At 39.3% G+C, this 22738-nt stretch overlaps 1 protein-coding gene across 1 annotated transcript in view; it reads left to right on the top strand.

The window, feature by feature from the left end:
- Positions 1-2699: 2699 nt before the first annotated feature.
- mrpl11 (mitochondrial ribosomal protein L11) overlaps positions 2700-22738 on the top strand; it is a 45246-nt gene continuing 25207 nt past the window's right edge. The window contains exons 1-2 of the mRNA XM_044364170.1: positions 2700-2828; positions 15016-15194. Of these exons, the coding sequence (XP_044220105.1) occupies positions 15072-15194 (123 nt within the window). The 5' untranslated portion in view covers positions 2700-2828; positions 15016-15071. The remainder of the gene's footprint in view (positions 2829-15015; positions 15195-22738) is intronic.

Raw genomic sequence — 22738 nt, 5'->3', positions numbered from 1 at the left:
TGTTTCAGTTGTATTTTTGGCTTTGTGTATTTAGGTTGCATTTAGATGCTGTGAAACACTTTGCATAAACGTCGAGATGTGACTTGGTTGCTGATGTCAGCAGCTTATTTGCTCTGAAGCAATATTTGAGGAAAAGATTTCAGATGAGTTGAACAAGTTAATCCACTCAGAGAAATCCTGTAAGTGAAGAGTGAGATGTATTAAAATGATTATTATTAAAAAAGAGAGGCTAAAATGTCTTGGTAATATTCTGTCACATCACATTTTTCACATCAGATTGCATATCTGCATCAAATATGACTCATACAGCTTCAAACTTTCTTTTGGTCTGTCGAAAACTGGTTCAGATTAAAGACTGAGCAATTTGTCCTGCTGTGCAGCTCAGCTGGAAAAAAAACAATCAACCATAACCAACAACTGTGGCAGTTCCTCTATAACCCTTAATGGAAATGCTCGTGCTATTTCATTATGGAAGTGTAACAGAATTAATTAGAGGATTATTCTGGTCCAGGTCACAGGAGGGAGATTATCAGGCAGTGCAACAACATTAATTCATTTTTTATTCACTTCAGTACCTGGAGCCAACATCACACTAAATAAAACACTTTAATTTCTAGAAGGGAAACAGTGGATTATGATCCAGCCTGCAGTGATGACTTGTTAACATGAATTCAAATTTACAAACTCATGATGAAAATATTTGCAGCACGTACAGGTGGGAATTGAGTCTTTGGATGCGTTCAGCATTCGATAAGTAATTTTAGTTGTCCAAATGTAGCTCAAACCCACCGACATTTCTCAAAACAATCTCACCACAAGGTCTATTTAGTAGCTGTTCTGGTGCTCACATCACATGGTCTTCATCAGCAGAAGCTCAAATTTCCCTCCTCTGGGAACACCTCTCTGGTTCCTGTTGGCCTGTAAGGAATTCAGCAGATATTATATTCAACTCCACCTGCTGATGAAGCTCATGGGATGTGATTGAAAGCAATAGAGCACCAACAAAACTGACCTTTTTTCATCTGTTGTTTCCGAGGTGAAGAGTGACCTTTGAACCTCAGCTTTTAGGCCAACATGATTGCGAGATTCTTAAAGCGTTCCTTAGAGAAGAGGGAAATTGAGCATCTCTTGCTGAGGATCATGTGATGTGATCAAAAGCTCCAGAACAGCTCCTGAATGGACCATGTGGTGAGATTGTTTTCTCAACTACAGGATATTATTTTAAATTATAGTGGATGTCCCAAAGTGTCCAAATATACAAAATTTGGGAGAAATGTATTGAAAAAGATGCATCAGGCATTTAAAATATGTCAGTGTTGAGGGAGTGGTGAAGCCATAAAGTACACAGTCTTAATATTTCATTAAATAAGATGATATAAAATATGTGTGAATATGTCTTACTGTCCTTAAAGTGCTCAGAGGAACTGAACATTTTGGGGGAAAAGGTAGAAAACAGACAGAATGGAAATTTCCATTTACTCAAAAACTCACCAAGCACTTTATTCGGAACATCTGTGCAATTTAATGTAATCCAAAATAACAGCTCTGCCATAAATTCTACTTTATGTTTATTAATGAGGTCATAGTGGGTGGTGTTGTACTGGATTGTATTATATTGAAAAGTGTTCCTAATATTTGTCAACACCATTAACATACATGAGGGTGGAAAAACATTAGGAGCACTTAATGCGCTCCAGTACACCACCATCACCCACTAGGAAGTCAATAATTAACATAAAGTAGAATTATCACCTTTCTGACAATGTCGACAAAAACTGAAAATGTATAAGCTCCCTAAAAGTAGAATTTATGTCAGAGCTGTTGTATTGGATCACGTCAGATTGCACAGGTGTTCCTAATAAAGTGCTCAGTGAGTGCACATTTCCATGGCAACTCCACCTACTGATGAAGATGGTGTTATTTGAATGAAAGCTCCAGAGCATCTACTGAATGGACCTTGTGGTGAGATTATTTTGTCAACTACTGTATGTAAAAGGCTACACTGTAGGAATAAAGGTAGTAGAATTAAGAACAAAACCAATAGTTGAAGGGGTTAAATGGAAGATTAAAATGTTAATTAAAGGTGAAAGTCGTTGTGTAATTAAAGGACAAGTTCAAGTCCTTCTTAAAACAACAGTCAGGTGCCCAAATGACACATTGACACATATTTTTCTTGCTATATTCATTCCTCCTGTTCATACAGACCAATAGAAGATCCCTTTATAATGCACTTACAATATAAGTGATGAAGGACAAAATCCACAGTCCTCCCTCAGTGCAAAAATATATTTAAGTTTACCTGAAGGAAAATCTCTTTCAGCAGACAGACTTGAAAAATTGTGAACATATCCTCTAAGTCAATGGTTCCCAATCAGGGGTCCGGACCCCCACAAGGGGTCGATGGATTAATCCAAGGGGTCACGATATGATAGGACAGAAGAACAGAAAAAAACATATTTTTGACACACAAATTAGCTTTTCCCCCCAGGACTTCCTCAAATGTTTGATTTATTTGTTGCAATTTATTGTATTTTATCTCCTTGAGCCTCTAACAGTTATTAAAAATTAAACAAAACAAGTCCTCTTTCATTAAAATACAACGTGTGACTTTGCTTTATTTTATGGGCTCACAAGCCAAAAATGCTGGGAGCCACTAAAGTGTCCCGAGCAAGACATGAGCTCTCAGTTTTTGTTTTCAGGACCTGCAGGACTTCCTCCTCCAGACCAGCAGGTGGCAGCTTGTAGATTATCAGCAGCAAACAATAATCCAACATGTCTGCCCCCTGAAGGATGCTGCTAGCGGCGTGAAGGTGCAGGACACTTGACAGGTATGATCAAACTCTGGTTCGTGTCTCTTCTTTGGAGTTGAACACGATGTTGTTTGAATGAGTGTGACAGTTTCCCGCCGTGTGTTTGGCTGCTCGGCGTGTTTATGGCGCTCATGTGACTGTAGCTTCCTCTGATGTTCAATGTGACTGCTGTGTGTTGAGCTGCTGTTCGTCACGTTTAACGTTTATTAGGCAAGGTTTTAAAGTTCACCTTCAATTAAAAAATATTGTTTTTCTTCTTGTTCCTACAGTTGGATGTTTGAGTTTCACTGAGCAGAAAGATGTTTGTGCAGTTTGACACTTAAAGGCTGTTTTCACATTAATCTGCTCAAAATAGAGAGTTGCTCTGCTCATTTTTTTAGTTTATTTGTCAGGTACAATGAAAACAAACAAACAAAAAACACAGTAACAGTTACAATAACATGATACAGATGTGTTGCATATAGGATTTCTAGCCAAGGCTAATTTGTGACCCCTGTCCCTGGTTTGGCTTTTCTACTAAAAAATGGTCACAATATGTCGTCATCACCAAAAGTACATTAGTTAAACTGAGCTCATAATAAATAGTGATATTCTCAAACATGTGACATGATTATACAAACATTACAACGTTTACATCACTGAAAATCCCATTTTCATGAGCAGGCCTACAAGCATGATTTGTTATGTCACAACTAGTTTTGGAGCCGATTCTGGTTCAGTATTCAACTTTCACACAAGTGTGATGTGGAAACTTGAAGCCTGCAGTGCACAAACAACGATAATTAAACTTTACAGGGAAGTAGGACACATCTTGTGTCCAGCTGTTAAACTTCTGAGATAAAAAAAATTATATTTGCATATTCATAAATAAATAAATGAATGAATTTTAATGAGGGAGAAGGAGGAGATGACATTTTAAGGATTTAAACAAGATAATTGAACTTTTTTTTTAGACACAAATTATTATTCAAAGTGGAGTGTTTCATATACATCTTAAATGTGTCTGGAGGGGATCTTTAAAAATGTAGATACACATTGTTCAGGCTTGTTCTTCATCTTGTAGTTTTAACGTGATATCTGAGGAAAGGCTCTTCATCTGTGGTTTAACAAATTAATCAGGTTCATTTTTATTAACCGGTAACTACACTGTCAGTGATGTAGGAAGTATTCAGATCCTTTACTTAGTAAAAATACCAACACAGCAATGTAAAAATACTCCATTACAAGTAAAGGTCCTGCATTCAAAATCTTCAAAATCAAGTATTGTCAGCAAAATATACTTAAAGTATCAAAGGTAAAATTACTCATTATGCAAAATGGCCCAATTTAGAGTGTTATATTTGTCATACATGTGTGTTTAGTACATTATTTCAATATTAAAACTGATTCATTGATGTGTCAATGAATCAGTTTTATGTATAATATATTGATCTGAAGTAACTGTAACTGTCAAATAAATGTAGTGGAGTAGAAAATACAATATTTCCCTCTGAAATGTAGTAGAGTATGAATATAAAGTAGCGCAAAATGGAAATACTCATATAAAGTACAAGTACCTCAAAATTGTACTGAAGTACAATACTTCAGTGAATGTACTTTGCTACTTTCCACCACTGATTATTGATTAATTTGTTAATTATTTTCTTGATTAATCAATGAGTTGTTTGATTTACAAAATACCACATAACGGTGAAAAATGCAGATCACTGTGTCCCAAAGCCCAAGATGGCGTCCTCAAGTGTCTTGTTTTGTCCAACAGTCTAAAACCCAAAAAATATTCTGTTTACTTGAAAAATGATTAACTGAGTAGTGTGTGAAAAGTTATTCGGACGAGACCAAAACCCCACTGTTTCAGTGGTTCATGACGTTTTTTGCTTGTGACAACTTAAATGAACCCTCAAGTAGCGCTATGGAGCAGATTATTTATGCGTAGGTCACTGTTTTGTCGCACGCGGTCGAGGCGATACACAGTCCTGTCAATGCTTTCACATTATTCCACTGATCTACAGGTGACTGTGATGCACCGAGAAACGCAGCAATGTATCAGCAAAGGCAGAGACGAACACCGCAAGCTAGTAAACATGGATTGAAACAATTTGGAATATTTAAAAAATCAGCTTTGCAACTGTTCTATGAGGAATGAAAAGCATTGCAGTGAAAAAACACTTTTGTTAGACCTCAAGGATGTTTTTGTGAGTCACACTCGGTATAAACAAAACCTTTTTGTCTACAAGAAAACTCCACAGAGCACCTTTTTAACACAAAGTAATTTATACCATAAGACTATTCATCACACAGTGTTCAGTATGTCTGTGAGTTGGCAGCAGTTCAATGAAAGGGAGATGTATTCACTCAAAGACTCATTGCAAGAATTTTTTAATTGTATTTCACAAGAAGAGAGCAGAGATTAGAGGAAAAAAAAATATGCAGCTGAGTTTAGTTTTATTCTTTATTCCTATGATTAATCCTGTAGTAATTTTATGAACCCTTGTCAGATCCGGGGTCTTCGTTCCCAGGTCGGGAACTACTGGTTTATATGTTGACATATGTTGTTGGGCCCATGTTGCCTCTAAGTTCCCATCAAGAACCGTGAACACAACCCACTATGGCAGCTTCATTATATTTGTATTGATATATTGATCTATCCAATAACTCCTGTAGTGGATTACTACCTGACTCCAGCGTTTCTGTAGTTTGATGAACCACATCTGTATTCAGGTTTATGCACCTTTAAAGCACCATTTAAACTAAAATAAGTTTTTGAGCTGAATTTTGACACAGGGCCCTTTTACATTACACAATAAGGGACATATAAATGGTGCAAATGCATAAACAAATGTGAAAGTCATCAAATTACCAAAAAGCAACTGGCACACAGTGAATCTGGAGCTTTTGGGGCCCCTGGAGGTCTGTGGCAAATGCTCACTCTGCATATGCCAGTGTAGTTTAAATTTTGATAGAGCATAAATTACAAAAACAAACCAGCACATAATGTATTTTTTTTTTCTTTTTTTTAAAGCCGAGCCATTTCACTGACTCTGCATATCTTTTGCTGGATAATCAGATTCTAACTTTAGCTTCAGCCAGACTCAGTGATCCAGTGATCCAGCTGCAGCCCCACAGGAGCAAACGGCTCCACAGTTCAGAGCACTGACTGTGTCACTCTCCGGCTGCAGTCACACTTGGCTTCCAGTATCTGAGCTGTAATTCTGAAGAGAGAATTTTATAATGTCAGAGCCTCGCGTATCCACGTGTCGACTGTGATGCTTCCCCTGAGGATTTAATCATCTAAATCTCCGTCTGCATTGCTGTTCTTCCTCTCGGTCTCCTCACATTGATTATGTGCACGCTGTGGATGAATATTATCCTCACTGTAGAGAAGCCTGATGGTGGTATGAGTCAGATCACCTCCACATCATCTTTTGAAATTGTGTTTCTGCTTCTTTTGTACATCTACACCATAGAAATAACACATCCTGCTGTGAATCAGACAATAAAAGTTATAGTTGAGCCTCAACTTTAGCCTGTTTTTTGACACTCCAGTCAGTGGTTCGAGTTTGATGTGAATTGTGCTCTTATACTAGAAAAAAAAACTGACAGCTGTGTATCCACAGCATATAAAACAAGCTGCCTGCCTGCAAAATATATCACAAGATGATCTGAGCTGAATGCTGTTTTTACTTTTTTGGAAAAAATATTTCTCCTGCACCCAACCAAGCTGCTGATCCTTCATTGCTGGTGCTTGTTGCTTTTTTAGATTTATTCCGAGTGCAGGCAGTTTGTAACTTATTCTGTCGTGCCATTCAAACATGATGAGGAGGAGGAAATGTAATTCAGGGGAGCCAGTAAAGAAAACGGCCTCCCTGGGATTTGATCACAGGCAGTCGGAGATAATGCATGCAGTGAGTTTGGAGTGGTAGTCATCATTATTCAGCTACAAGGTCCTGGTTTGAACCCGAGCTGCGGTGATGGGCACGTACGTGCTGCTGCAGTCGTCAACTTTTCACACAGCAGCGTTAAAACAGTGCAGAGGACAGCCGCTGCCTTCATTAACTGTTTTATTTTTGCATGGTGGCTGCTTAACAGCTAGAAGACAAGTGAGCACCAGCATAACCAGACCATTAAAAACAGCAACAGATCAAAAGTACATGAAACTGTGTGGACACATATGTTACATCAGGCACCAATAATGACAGATAGCAGTTAGTTTAATGTTCTGTATATGAAAATTGAAATTACACTTTGTATAATGATGTTCTGGGCTGGAAAACAAGCTGAGAGCAGAAAACTTTTATCCTGCAGTTTTGATGAATGTTTTGGCAACTTATTAAATGAGCTGAAACCATTAGTTTATTTATCCATTAGTCAATCAACAGAAAATTAATCTGCAACTATTTTGATAATCAATTAAGCGTTTAAGTAATTTTTCAAGCAAAAATAAACATTTGGTGGTTTCAGCTTGTCAGATATTATGATTGATTATAGGAAACTTAATATCTTTGGGTTTTGGACTGATGGTCAAAGAAAACAAACAATTTGAAGACGTCGTCTTGGTTTTGGGACGTTGTGACATGTTTCACTATTTTCTAGCTTTTTATACACTAAACAATAAAACAAAAAATGCATTAACTGATTAATTAATAATGAAAATAATGGTTGCAACTCTAAGTTTGTAGCATTGAGATTAATTGGGTCCAAGCCCTGAAAACTGCCTCAGATCAATATAAAACAAAAGTATGTGGACAGTAGTGCCCACTTACTAATGACCATATAGTTGTATGTTTTAATAAGCACTAGAGCCCAGTTGGTAAATCAGCTGGGCCAGTATATCTGTACTGGAACTGAAGAAACTGCACAGAATCGCCAAAGATGTTTGACAGTGTTTAGGCACAGCGTCACCATTATATGATTTGTCCACCAGAGAAAACTGACGGGTTGATTTTTCAGCGGCAAAATGTCCCACTCTGTACATATCAAAAATGTTTCTTAATATCCAGTATCATCTATGGAGCTGCAACTAACAATTATAATTTAATTATCGATCGATTAATCAATTCATTATTTAGTCTATAAGCTGTTTACCTTGCGAAGCAGCTGGATTCACAAGATCATACGAGACACCGCAGTGGTGCGGACCAATCAGCATCCTAATCAGAAACTACTGGCAGGTAAAGGCGTGGTTTAGGTGATACGACAGCGAGAAGCGACTGTTCGTTCCAAAACAACAATGGCGGCTCCTAAAGAGGTCAGCGTAGATGCTGCTATAGCATCAGTTATATCAGAACTGGAGAGTATTTATTTAACTACATAGCTACCTTTCAAAGTTCCTCAGACTGCATCTTGTTGTGATTCCTCCTCAGCGCTCTCCCACTACGTGATATGGTTCATTGATCTGACTGATTGATAGATGGTGATAGACAGATGTCTCATCCAATCAGCTGCCAAGTTCTTTGTTTTTTGTTTGAAAGTTTTCCAAACTGATTCCAAGGACGACTTCTCAGATGGCTCTGTGTAACAAACCATCTGTTGTGTTAGGTTAATAAAATGTCAGATAATTGTGAAAAATGCCTGTTTAATTTCCCACAGTACAAGGTAACTTCTTCAAATGTCTTGTCTAAAACCCAAAAATAATCAGTTTACGGTGACACAAAACACCAAAATACAAAATAGTAGTAAAATAGTTGCTGATTAATTTTCTGTTGATCAACCAATTGTTACAGCAATGTAACTCAGCATATAATGAAAGATGACATTGCTCAATGTTCTGTGAAGATTGAAACGACATTGTATAATGATTCTTTTGAATTTAAAACATGCTGAACACTTGAAACCTTTCCTCTCCAATTTGGATGAATATTTTGGCACAGATTAAATGTCTGTCTGCAGAGTAAGAATATCAGCTAAATGTGATTTGAATTTAAAGTGGTAATACCTTTTATCAGAATCTATTTTTTCCAAGGTAATTGCACACTGAAAATTTGATACGAAGCAGTTCTTGCCATTTGCTGCTTATTTTGTAGTTAAAAGCTAATGAGATCTCGTGTTACATCAAATTACTTGATGTAGAATTAGTTTATTTCTGATAGTTTGGACGTGACGGTGGAGTCGTTTATTTCTGAAATGCACAAATTAGCTAAGGGCTCGGAGCAACGACACCTGCAGGTTCAGATCTGGGCCAAACCAGGTCATGTTAGTTCCCTTTTCCAGTCTTCGGGGATCATTCAGACTCTTCTTGAGTTCTTCGTTTTATTTGACTGGCCTTCAGCACTTGGCGTTCAGCAATCAATAGCTCCAGGGCTGAAGTTTGATGGGATGAATACTAATGTAGTGGAACAGCACTGGCATATGACTGGCTCTCTATTACTTCATATCTGACGTTTTCTCTTAATCTTAGCGAAAGTGTCTCCTGTGGCTCGGTGAATGATCACAGCCCAGTACATTTGTTCTATTTGGCCACTGCATTAGGTTCATTGATTACAATTAATCTGTGACTCCTAATTCATAACATGGTGCCATCTAAGCAGATACAGCCTCCCACAGTTCCCTGCTGTCAGTGAAGGCTCTTCCTGTGCTATCTATTGTGCTGTTTACACAGGTTTTGCTATATTATGCATTCAAGGACACCAGTCATTTATTGTGGCTCTAATGGTATTCAAACCTTTCTTCAAAGACGGGCAGAAACATAAAACTGCTTTTATAATTTTATTAGTTGTGCGTTCTTTTTTTTTCTATTAGCATCCAGGGACATCAGCTCGTCTCCAGAGCCTTTCTTCCCGCTTGTCTTAAATCCATTTGGTGGCAAGGACGTCTAGTGGTGACAGAGGCCATCTGAGAAGTCTTTACTGCACTGCTAATTTATTGTGAATTAATCTCTCAGCTTAATGTCCTTTTATATAAAATGTAAAGGTGAACTCTACCACTAGATGGACTGCCAAACTAAGGGTTGAATAAAAACCGATTGTCAGAGCTGGTTTTAGTGTGTTTGGAAGACAAGAAAGAATGATTTCTTTTGTAATTTCAAAGAATCCAAATCACGGTTTCTGTTTGGAAATGAGTCCTGACAGGTTTTATCTGTTTAAAGAGATGGGATAAGAAATGGGTTTTATTTTAATACTGAGTGATGAGACTGGAATAAGAATGCTTTAGCCATTGAGAGAGGAAATGTGTATCAGGTAATGGATCGCACATGTGAAATCTACCACATTGGACAGAAGTGTGCTTTAGTAAATTAAATATATCAACTGACATAATCTTAATTAGGGCTGGAAATGACCAGAAACTGTAGATAACATGTTATCACGTCACATGGGGAACAGTTGGAGAGGACGTTGCATCGGGTAAAAAGTAATAAAAAAACAATATTCAGCTGCCCAAATGAACATTATAACTGCTTTTTCTTGCTCTAATCAGAAAAGAAATGTAGTAAAAGGTTATTTGAAGATAATTTGAAGCTTTAGCTGTCCCAATTTGTTAAATCAAGCAAATTTCTCTTAACGTTAGTGCCAAATTCTCTTTTTTCTTACAATCCTTCAATCACAGGGAAACACTGTCTTGGGAAATGAAAAGTTTTTTTATAAAAAGAAATAACTTTGGAAGATATCCACTTGATTTAACCAACTCAGACAGCTAAAGCCTCATATTAGCTTTAGACAAACTTTTAAGTACATTTTTGAACAAAGTGAGGACTATGGATTTTGTCTCCCATCACTTACAGTGAAAGCACATTTGAAGGGGATCTTTTTAAATCCAGTATGAACGGGAGGAACGATTCAATGTTTGTGTAGACACCTGACTGTTGTTTTAAGAAAGACTTGAAAAATTGTGAACCTATCCTTTTAATATGAGAGAGAGAGAGATCACTGGTATGAGATCAGAAGTTGTTATCTGTAGAAATCCTGTTCTGAGGCACCAGAATCATATCTGGAGAGAAAACATTGGATCAGTAAATCCTTAATTAAAGGAAAGAAGACATTAAATCACAAACACAAATATGAAGGATGCAGGAGTCCAGTTGTGGCATCAGTACCACCAACAAACCATCACAGTTTGCCATGACTTGTACAAAATTCTACATACAAAAGAGTTAAAACTAGAGTAATAAGTTTACATCCCAGTTAGAGCTGACACTAACCATGATTTTCATTATTGATCTGCTGATCATAATCTTGATTGATCATTTGCCAGAAAACTGTGAAAAATGTCTGTCACAGTTTCCTAAAGCCCGAGGTGTTTTCATTAGAGCTGCAATGATTAGTTGATTAATTAATTAGTTGACAGCTATAATATTAATCGCCAGCTATTTTGATAATTGATTAATCGTTTGGAGTCATTCTGTAAGAAAAGAAAAGTCCGAATACTCTGATTCCAGCTTCTCAAATGTGAATATTCTCTACTTTTTATTTTCATCTTCTATGACATTAAACTGAATATCTTTGGGTTGTGGACCGTTGGTCAGGACAAAAGAAGACATTTGAGGACATCATCTTGGGCTTTGGGAGCTCTAGTTGTCATCAAATTGCCTTTTTTGTTTGACCAACACTCTGAAATCCCCAAATATTGAATTAACCATCACATATGACTAAGAAAAGCAGCAAATCTTCACAAATTACAAACTGGAGCTGGTTTGACATTTTAAAAATGACTGAAACATTTAATTGATTATCAAAATAACATGTTATTTTTCTGCAGATCGACTAATTGTTGCAGCTCTAATCTCAGCAATTTAAACTCAATTACTTGTTTTTTTTAACATACAGAGGAAACATTTTCCATTTCCTGACACTAACCTAAAATAACAGTTAACCATGTTGGTATTAAACCTTGGCAAGCATAAGACCCCCAACCCTACAAAGATGGTTTAGGACGGGCCGTAGACTAGCTGAAGAGAAACATAAACCAACCACATAAAGATGCTCTGGTAGAAATAAACCGTGGAAAAAGCTTTTATATGTTACCACTGCATGTCCACTCAAACGAGTCTTTGTCAGAGTGTCTCTCTGATAGGATGATAATATCTGATTCTTTACTTCATGTGGCAACACAGAATCCGCGCTATCAGAAAATCTCTCTTCATTGACTTCACTTACTCGATTTTTAATTTAGCAGAGATATAAAGAGGAGAAGGCAGATAATGTGCAACAAAGGTTATTGAACCAGACTGGAATTTGTGTTGTCGCAGGCACAAATCCTGATCCCACTGAGAAATCAATTAGTATTCAGATTTTTATTTCATCAGACAGCAGTAAAAAGATGTGAAAGATATAAAGAGAAGACATGACGTCCTCCCGGCCGGTTCAATGTCAGGATCATTTATAACACTGACGAAAGTCTGGGACTTTTAAACCAAAGAGATGCCTCAAAGACCTCTTCTTCCATTATTTAAGAATGATACTGCCAACCTTGACTTGTAAGTAAAAAATAACAGATTTAGAGGCATCATTGACGTTCCCCACTGTTCGGTTTGTCTCCTTAATGAAGACTAAAAGAGAGCCTAATAGCCTAAACAACAAACAGCGGTGGGCTTCACCGGTGCAATTAAGCCCACATTTTTTTAATAGAAAACTGATTAATTTCTTTAATCAAAGTCAGCTTTATCCTTGGAGCGCAGTCAGTTTTAATTATGCTGAAAGCCGCCACAGAAACCGCTCTTACTGTTCTGTGAAAACCTTCAGACATTTCAGACACATTATAATGAATAGATGATAAAAAAAAAAAAACGTAATGAGTTTCTACATCGGGAGTCTAATTTCAGATTATCTTTCACAACAGTTCATGGAAACCTGCACATAATCGTGACAGGCGTGATCCTTCTGCTTTTTCACCCGTGTGCTGAGTTTTATTGACATGTTTACCTCTGTCAGCGATGTTTTGTTTCCAGCCCTGATGTTTGTCTGACAGGCGACTGGAGAACCAATTTTTTTTCTCCCAGATTTCCTAGACAGAGAGACCGAGGAACAGTTGCTTGGATTTTGGCGGTGAGAGATGATTCGTTAACCAAAAAAAACACAAGAATGAATAAAGACTTCACACCAAATCCTTAGTGAATGTTTGCAAGGGCGAGAACTTGAAATTGTAGGAAAAAGGAAAAGGCATTGTCGGGTGTAACGGCAATTTAGAAAATTGTCCAACATCGGCGGTGGTTTGTGTTCCCTTATGGCTCATCTCACCTTCCTTCTATTAGGTTATAATTTAAATGCTGGCTTTGTGGCATGTCATTCATCAAGCACATTTTAACAAAGTGCTTTTATGCAGTAACTACGCAGGCCCGGACAAATTGCTTTTTCCTGTGTACTCCTTGTTATCGACGACGCTGTTGCCAGTAATTGCCGTAGGAATGTAATATTCCGCTTAAAGAGCAGCTCAAAATTGTGTCTGTTCCTTTTGAATTACTGCGGCTTTGATTTGATTATTCACAGCAAAAAAAAAAAAAAAACACTAACCCAGCTCTGATTGAGGCTTATTGTACAGCCTTGAACCATATTTCCGCAGCCGTACACAGTTTAATTCTGCTTTATTCCTTGAATCTAGTGTAAATTCAGCTGTGTGCAACCTACTGTGAGTGCAGTTGTGATGCCTTATGTAGGTCAATTCTTCTTCAGCTCTGCCTTGTGATGAGTGATTTCATTTTGCGAGGGAACTGCGGTTTTATTATTCATACTCCAACAGAGATTGGAGTTGCGGTGCATTAAAGCATGACGTTGTCATTTCCCCCCACTCACAGAACTGTTATTCCCATCGCCCCAAATTGGAATTAAACCCAACATTTGATGCTGGCTCTAATTGTTTTTCTCTCTAAGTCACAAAACTCCAGTTAAGCCTCGTCTCCCTGGATGTACAATATGTCATTTTACTGAGCGATATCTTTTTGTAGCGTTTTGGGGTTTTTTTCTCCACTCAAACTGCTGTTTTAGTTATTTTTCCGCAGTTCACCAGTTAAGGATTCATGAGTGTTTCTGTCGTTGTTTGATAACTGAAGAGGGTTTTCTCAGTTCAGATTTAATCCATACTGGTCTTTGCAGTCTCTAACTGGCTCCAAAATTGATCTGAACTGCAACACAATTTTTCTACAATGAAGTAGCTGAGCACATTAGGAGAGAAGTGTGAAATTGACCTCTGAAAAGTAGCAGCGTATTTGAGTTACATTGTAAAGACGGCTATTGAGGGAATTCAAACTAAATGGATTCTATTTGAGAGTCTTTCTGCAGTATGCGGATCACCTTAATGCCCTTACAAATATTGCCTCATGGTGGTTGTACTTTAACGGCTGCTGGATAATCAGCAGCCCAGATAGAATCGCAACTTTTCTTGGGAGCGGTTTCTCCTGGTTTGTTGCTCTGAAGCAGCATGAGGTCCCATATATCTTTTTGGTACTGTCTCTTCTGTTGATCTAATTGGATACCCTCTGTTGCCTTCAAAGAATCATTGCTGGACCTCTTCTCTTCCCTCAAGTACTTATTTTTATTGAATGCAGCGTTCCCCCGAATCACAAGGCTCAACCTTAAAACTTCTATTTGTCCCTTGGCTCCAGTCATTGATCTTTTTTTTTTTTTTTTAAAGTCGTGTCAGTATCACTTTTATTCCAGCAGAGGATTATAGGCCTGCTTTTATGTGCTCTGCCTCCCCAGAGAAAGGCCAGGAGTTCAGGCCATTTTCCCCACTCCACTAATTGACTCCTAATTTGGCAAATGCATTTTAAGGTGGAATGAAAAACATGACCCCTCCTTTGCGTTCATATACGACGATGACACTTCCACCCCTTTCCTCCGTGTATAAGTGTTGTCACTTATCCCTCCTCCGCCCCTGACACTTGACCCCTACTGATGGAGGAGGAGGCTCTGCTGCAGCACAGGGAGCTCAGTGGTGACACATCTGAGATGGAGGCGAGGCATTTTGGCATGCGTCCCGCGATTTCTAGAGAGAAGTTTTAAATCCTGCCAGGTCTCAGGCTCCTCAACGTAGCGAGCATCTCACTTTGCTGCTGATCCACACCGCAAACACCTCCAGGAAAGTGGCTCTCACTGAGCCGATCGAAGGCAAAGATTTTCTTAATTACTCGCCCGCTGCAATGGAAAGGCGCGGTTTTCACCTGTGGGTATCGGTATCGACTTGACTGTATGATCATTTAATGAGCCCAGCGTGTAAATGATTTGTTGCACTTGTTTATGCTTGAAAAGCTAATTTGTTTGTTTTTCTTCTGCTTTTTCAGTGGATGGATTCTTTGTTGACTTCGAGGCAGATTTAAGGCTTTCCACACAGACCAGGATGTCAAAGATCTCCAAGGCAGCCAAGGCTGTGAAAAAATTGGATGTAAGCGGTGTAATCCGGGCTATAGTGAGGTCAGGACAAGCAGCTCCTGGACCCCCACTGGGCCCCATCCTCGGGCAGGTAAAATTACTTACGATTCCACTTCTTGTTCCATCTGTTCTCCTCAAGTAATCAGGACTATTAACGTAATTGCCAGAGCAGAGCTTCATTTTATCAGCCGTCCTCCAACACACAGCTCTCATTAACTGCAAGACAACCTGATCCTTCCCTTTTGTCACTTTGCCGAAAACACAGTTGCCTCTCTCCCCTTCAGTCACCTCTCTGTACATCCTCATCACCACCTCTGTCTCCTCCCATAGCTCTATTCATATTCCCATCCATTCTTATTCTAGTCGCACAGCTCCATTGTGCAGGTGGGTGCCACGCTCTGCCTCAGTCTGCAACTATTTTCTCGCTGTTTCCAGGCCAGAGACACCAGCACCTCAATCCACAACAGCTGTCCGTTTGCATTAGCCTCACTCTTTACAAGCAGCAGATGAAATGGGATTGCACCTGTGAAGGTTTTGTCTTAAATTCTATATACTTTCTCCTGCTTCAATTGCTCCACAGGGACCGCTGAGGTTGTCTTGTTTTTTTTTATTGCTCAGGGATGCACCACACAACTTTTTCACCACCGATGCCAATTCCAACTACAAAAATTTATGTATTAGCTGGCACAATAATAAAATAACTCAGCAGTGTTCAAGCATTGAGCAATGAACAGTACAGGGGGAATAGAATAACTGAGGCTGAATCATCTTTAGTTATAAATAAAACCATCCTCTTGTATTTGAAAAAGTTGCATGCTGACCGTCTGTGTATTAATCTAATCTTAAAACTGATCACACAAGTGTATTGTATACAAATGATCTGGTTAGCCTCATAACAGACAGTGCTCATCAATCCTCACAGTTATCCATCTCTGTGACTTAATGATGACACTCAGACAAGAGAAAAGGAAACGTGAACACAAGTGAAAGAAATGGGAGCTACACTGCACGTATTTAATGGTATCAGGAAGGAAACCAATGTTGGTGTCAGAGAGATATTAAATGATCTGAAAGTCTCATATTTCTCTCATCTGACATCTACAGCAACAGTGCCATAATTTCAAGGTCCTGTTGAAAATTATGTACTTTGCTGTCACTTGCTGCACAACATAAACTATAACATAGGATCTGTTCATTACTGGAAACCTGATCACCAGCCAGACTCAGACTTAGATTTAGTGCTCACAATTACTGCTCCTTTAAGTTGTTTTAAACACATTCCTCTGCTGTTTTGCTCTCCTTAATAACATTTTAACTACCTCTTTGTTTTAGTCGGCCTGCACATTTTCTCCCTGCCCAATGCTTTGTTCCCATTTAGTTTTAAGTTTTTTCAACCCTCTCTGTTCTCTCCATCTCAGTTTTAGTGTCGGTCCATCTCTCACTCCACATGCTGCATCATTTATAAACGTAATGTCCATGTCTCATCTAAAACACTCAGTTCTACCTTTGCTGAAACCGAATGTCTCCATAAGTTATAACTGAGTCATGGAGTCTCAGAGTTTTCCACATCAGAGAGAACCGAAGAGACCAGCCTTAAAGCTGCGATAATCAATATTTTTGCTGATAGTAACAAACCCACAGAGACATCACCCTGCAGTTCCTCTCGGCTCTACAGAGCTTTATAGAGTCTTTCAACACATTGTTTTGGTTTCACAGCCCGCAACTTTATTTTTCTTTATTCACTCACATCTCCAGATGCAGCAGGCGGCTGTTTCCAGCACAAAAATCTCAACAAACCGACTGTGTACAACCTGCCCAGCTCCCAGACAGCAGACAAAGTTATCGACCAGCTGGTGAACATGGCCAGATATTTTTTTCAGGAGCTGGTGGCCAAAAAATCACTTAATACAAGTTTAATGAAGAATCTTGCAGACACACACAGATGGTGGTCAGAACCTTTGAGATTGAAGTGTAACAGTGACTTCTGAAGGGCAAATACAGTGAGTAGTACAGTAATGATTTCTGCAGTCAAGAAACATCCAGTAAAAAGGAGAATCTGTGCTTTAATCTCATCCCAGTTCAGCTTCTTTTATTCCTGCTCAAAAATGCAGCAGCCAGGATTTTAACTGCTGCCAAGTGAAGAGACTGTAATAACCCAATTTTACTGTCTCTGAACTGTTTACCAGTTAGATCTATAATTGATTTAAAGTTTTTTACAGATCACATTTAACGAGCAGCTAAATCTTCCTTCCCTTCAGCTACCTCGGAGTTCCCTCTGAGCTGAAGCTAAGAATTAAGTACCTCGCTCGGATTGTCACTCACACTCGACTGTAAAGGTCATTGAGTTTTTAATGTGTGGCACATCGGTGGCACGCCCTCCCTCAGGAACATCTAGATATCAATCAGATATGATTTGTTCCACCTTGTTAACTAACTTTTAACAGAAATGGCATTGTACACCTATAATATTTTATGCAAAAACATATTTTTTTGTAGCAAAATCACATTTCTTGAATGGCAGAGGGCATATTTTTAACAGTGTAGTCCACTGATTTAGCACTGCAGTCCTATATCGTAGTTGCAATCACTATGGACAATTTTAACAAAAAAGAAAAATTAAAAATCGATGCTACAGAACCTGAAGTATCATAACACAAACCTGGCTACATTACCCACAATGCAACTCGACCGCCAACAGTTTGGTTGTAGATAGGGTGTGTTATACTAATGTAGCCTTGAGCTTCCAGCCTTAAGCAGGGATGAGGAGCCGGCTACAGAGGTCTGGTAACCTCACTTCTTTCTAACTCCACACCTGCAGATTTTTTTCCGTTTTCAAACTTGCAGTTTTCCTCCCCAGTCAATCACTTGAGGCAATTCATCAGATTTTATGCAGCTCCCTCTGGAGCCACAAAAGGCTTTTTACAATTTTTTTCACATATGCAGTCTTGCTCCCCAAGACCTGTAAATACTCCGGTGTGTAAAATCGATGGAGTTCCTCTTTGGGAAGCTTCCAATAGTTGTACACAAAATCTCCAACAATAGCAAGCATACATTTTTCAACAATCCTCTGTGTGTCTCACATCATATAAAACAGTGTCACTGTGACATGAGTGCAGATGTGTCAGCATCAGTGAGCACATGTGGTATTTTTGGATGTTCTTCCCCCCCAAAAAACACAGTTTCCCTTCCCTAACACACTGTGGTTTGAATTGATCATTTTGAAGGATCTTGAATTTGTGACAGCTCAAGATAACACACAAACTAACTAGACCAGGTCAAAACCTAGTATTTGGCTGTACTGTGTATGAAACAGGGGTGTAACGGTACACTGTATGTACCTCAGTTTTGGGGTCAGGGTTCAGTTCATTTTACAGCAGAAAAAAAGGCAGAAAACCTTTTAGTCTTTTAAAATGTAAACATCTATCAATGGCTCATTGGCCAAAACTGTTACTTAAACAGTTTAGTTGTGCTGCAGTGGAAACTTACTGAAACTATTTAGTTGTGCTGCAGTGGAAAAGGAAAACAACCTTCCTGTCTCTGCAAGGAGTCAGAGCACCTGCTGACAGCTGTTTTATGCTGATTTATGGTCTAACTGTATATAAAGTAGTTGATACTAGCTCCACCTCCAGCAGCTACAACAGAAACATGCTGCTTACACACTGATGCTTCAGTATTAATAATCAAATGATGTCATATATAATAATATATCAGTCAGAGGGACCAAACCACGACCTTCACTGAAATACTACTACTACATTTTTTCTCTCTATGAACTGGTTCTTCTGACGTGCTGTCTGACCACGTTATGGGGACGGGGAGATGTGGTATTGTTTCACTACAGAGATAACGGAGCATATTTTAATAATAGTGTTGCACTTGGTCAGTGTTATGGGTCTCTAGTTTGTCAATGTGAAGGCAGCGACACTACAGAGTAAACAGGCTTCCTTGGCTAAGCCAGCTAGCATACCCATGAGCCTGCTAGTGATGTGGTGCCAAAACGTTTGGGGTGGAACTTGCACTCTATAACTATTATTCCGCATGTTGGACTACCACTGTTGGATCATTTATTAGTATTAGTATTAGTATAGTATTAGTATTTTGACAGTAATTGTTTGTGTCACAAAGCATCTTCTTTTTATGACTGTATGCACCAAACTATATCGTCCATACCATGACGGTTTGGGATGAATACACGTACTGTTACACCCCTAATATCAAACGCTAGAGGGCTTTTAATATGAAACAGATACAGGAAGTGGCAGCATTTGGCCGACCAATAGTGTAACTTCATCACTCAACTACTCAGTCAGTCAGTCATCATCAATTAATCCTCAACATTAAGTAAACAATAATAAGTAGTACATAATGAAAAAATAATGAAAACAAATGAATAAAAGATCTTAAAATATTGAGATAAATTGATCACTGAGTTGGTGATAGTGATTGATAGTGACTGAAGCATGTGATTTAAAGTTATCAAAGAACAGCGAGGTGCTAGGGGAAATCTAAGGGAATTATTTCTATCTGACATCAACTCTTCTCATTAGAAAGCTGTGGATTTTTTTCTGCTTGTTGAAGCGTCGTGTAAAGACGAGTCAGTTTCAGCTGGTTCTGAAGTTGGTGTGCAGGGCTGTGTCCACTTACGCAGCCTCCCACCAAGGTGCAGGCCTGTCTGCCTGCAGGGCTCCACTGTTAAGGCGCCTCCAGTGCTGACAATGCTCCCAGGCAACTCCTCGGGTGCAGTTTGTCCCTGAGAGAACAAGGGCCCAACAGCAAGCCTACCAGGTGGTCCGGCAGTTTCACTCCAGGACAGACGGGCAGAAGTCCAGGCTGATGCGTTGCTGATACGGTTAACCCAAGACAGTCAGATGTGGGCCTGTAGTATGGTCTCTGTTGATTCCTAGTGATTTTTTGGCTGAGTGTCAAATAAAATCTTCTGGCTACATTAACCTCTTTAACTAGGTTTGTTGAATAGTCTTGTGACTAATTTCTGTTGGCCAGATTTAAAGGGGACCTATTATGCTCATTTCCAGCTCTATATTTTTATTTTTGGACTCCACTGAAGTAGCTTTGCATGATTCACAGTAGTTTAAAAGTTCAGTTCAGCCTCTGTCTCTTGACAGGCAGTCTTGGCTCCTGTCTCCCCTCCAGATGAGCCCACTGTGTTCTGATTGGCCAGCTTTCTGAGGGGCAGCCTTATCACAGTCGTGTTAAGTTGCTGCTGATGCAAACCCAACATTTCCTGCTTTACTGCTTCAAATTAAAAGCTTTTAAATGACTAAATAACGGGAGACTTTTATTGTTAAGATATTATTCAGAATTTTTTTTTCATTTACATTCATACTTTCCCCACTGAATCAGCAGAGTTTTGTTAACGTTGCTAAAAATGAGTCGACACAACAACATTTGTAGATATTAGAGCCGTTTGTTCATTGTCCTCAGACAAAAATCTAAAGCTGCATTCAGAGTCCATGGTTTTACAGTCTATTTGTTCTGACTGCAGACGGCAGGGGTCCCAGGCCATGTGCTGAGTGTGTTTGTGTGCGTGTGTGTTTTATGTGTGTGTGTTTATAAGACAGAGAGGGGGGGGGGTGTAAGAAAAGAGGAGGTGTGTGTATTCAGTCTCATCTCCAGCTAAAATAACCCAAGCAGTCAATTTAGTTTCTTCACATCCTGCTGTTACTTCGTTATCTTGTCAGACCATCTGTCTCTCAAAGGGTTTTGAGAGCCCAGGGCCTGGTCTGGCCAGCGTCACCCTGTCACCCCCACTGTGAGACTGTGAGAGATGAAAGGGCCAGTTCTGTGAGACACTCACCTCTATGGCTCTTTGTGAAATTAAAGAAAAGTTTTGTCCAGTTGAATTCAGAAACAAAACAAAGCTGTCCTCCCTATAGTATTGTATTGTAAAATTGCAATTTTTGTCAGACTGACAGTCCAAAACATAAAGATATTCAGTTAACAACGATGTAAAAAGCAGCAAATCCTCACATTTGAGAAGCTGGAAACAGCAAATGTTTGGCATTTTGGTTTGATAAATATCTTAAGTGATTATCAAAATCAGTGTTTCACCTATAATTGTAGAGGCCTGGTGTGCTGCCAGGCCAACGAGAGCCCCCGCCAGGCTAAAAAAATCTCTTTTTTTTTAATACCAAAAATAACACCAAATATCCATTCATTCGGAAATCAACATCATTTCTGTTTGGTAGCCTCTGTGCGGCACTGTTCCGACACGTGAGTCAACCTCTGTGTCGTTGCCTGGGAAACTCTTGATGCGATGCGAGTGCCACTGCTATCAGAGTCCCTTTTAAATTACTGCAGAGCGTGAGCGTGAGCATATGGAATGCAGGTTAACTAACGTGAGCATGGCGCCGCCGAAAAAGAGGAAAAAGTTCTAGTGCGGGTGACGGACAAACAAATTCAAATTCAGTCTCTCCAAAACTCTGGAGCCAAGCAAAAATACCGATGGGGAAGAAGGGAGAGGGGCAGCTTATTTAAGCTGCAATAAATGCAGCTTATTAAGTCATCCTCTCCAAATATAAATTGCAGACCGCCTGCAACGCCATCTGACCAAAGCCAACAGCGCGAATATGCCATCTCGTGCGCCTCATCTCTTTAGGGTTTTTCAGTGTGTACTACCAGGCCTGAAAAAAATTCTAGGGGAAACACTGAAAATATTTGGCAATTTTCTGTCGATCGACTAACCAATTAATCTTCTAATCATTTCAACCCTTGTTCTTAATTTTTTAATTTCATTTTTGCATCAGGTACACTGATCTCCTTTGTTTAGCTGATGTCACCCCAAACATCTGAGACCACTATCAGTATGCATTTGTCTCCAGAGTCCTTTGCATCATTTATTTCTCATAGAATACACTTTGAAGTTCAAAAGCCGCAGTGCTGATGGTGTGTGCTATGATGAATGATTTAGACATCTGTCTGTTAAATGTGGCTCTCTCTCGCAGACTAGGCAGGTGTGAGCTCGTAGGCATACTGTAGCTGTAGCTGTCACTGCGTCAGGGGTAATGAGGTGAGATGGGTTGTAACCAAGTGCTCATCCAAGCAAAACAAAGCCATATGTTTGTCTAAAGGTGCCTCCTTTTGAACTGTTTGGGATGTCATTGTTGTCGGGGTAGCGTGTTGCGTGCGTTTGTCTCTCCTGGCTCCCGTGCTCCATCAAGCTCACACTGTGTGTAGCAAGCGGTAAATAAATGACAGTCGGCAGCCGCTCTGCTTTAGGCAGTGGCCCTGACCCTTTAATCTTAGCCAGCCTCTCCCTCTCTGTTTTTTTCCTCGCCTCTGACTAACCACCCTTGACAGGGGAAGTGCAGAGAGGTAGGCTGCCTGTCGGCTGCGGGGCAAATTTAAACAAACGAGAGAAATAAAAGAAGGAATGGGAGACAAAAAAGGGAAACTGACAGCTTTGGTACAGGAGAATAATTACAGGCTAGAGTGAAATTAGTACATGCGAATGGAGAGGAAGAATAGAGAGCACTGGAGAGAGCAGCACAAGGAGAAAGAAAATAGGAGAGCGGCTCATGCACTTCTCTTCAGGAGTAGGTTATAAGAGTCGGTGGGTGCTGAGGGAAAATGCTGAGCACTGTATCTTGAGCTTAACAGGTGTAACAAATTGTAGGA

Source organism: Thunnus albacares, chromosome 10, assembly GCF_914725855.1.
Source record: "Thunnus albacares chromosome 10, fThuAlb1.1, whole genome shotgun sequence".
NCBI classification, from domain to species: Eukaryota; Metazoa; Chordata; class Actinopteri; order Scombriformes; family Scombridae; genus Thunnus; species Thunnus albacares.
The sequence above is the reverse complement of the archived record's forward strand: the minus strand, read 5'-3'. Positions and strand labels throughout refer to the sequence as shown.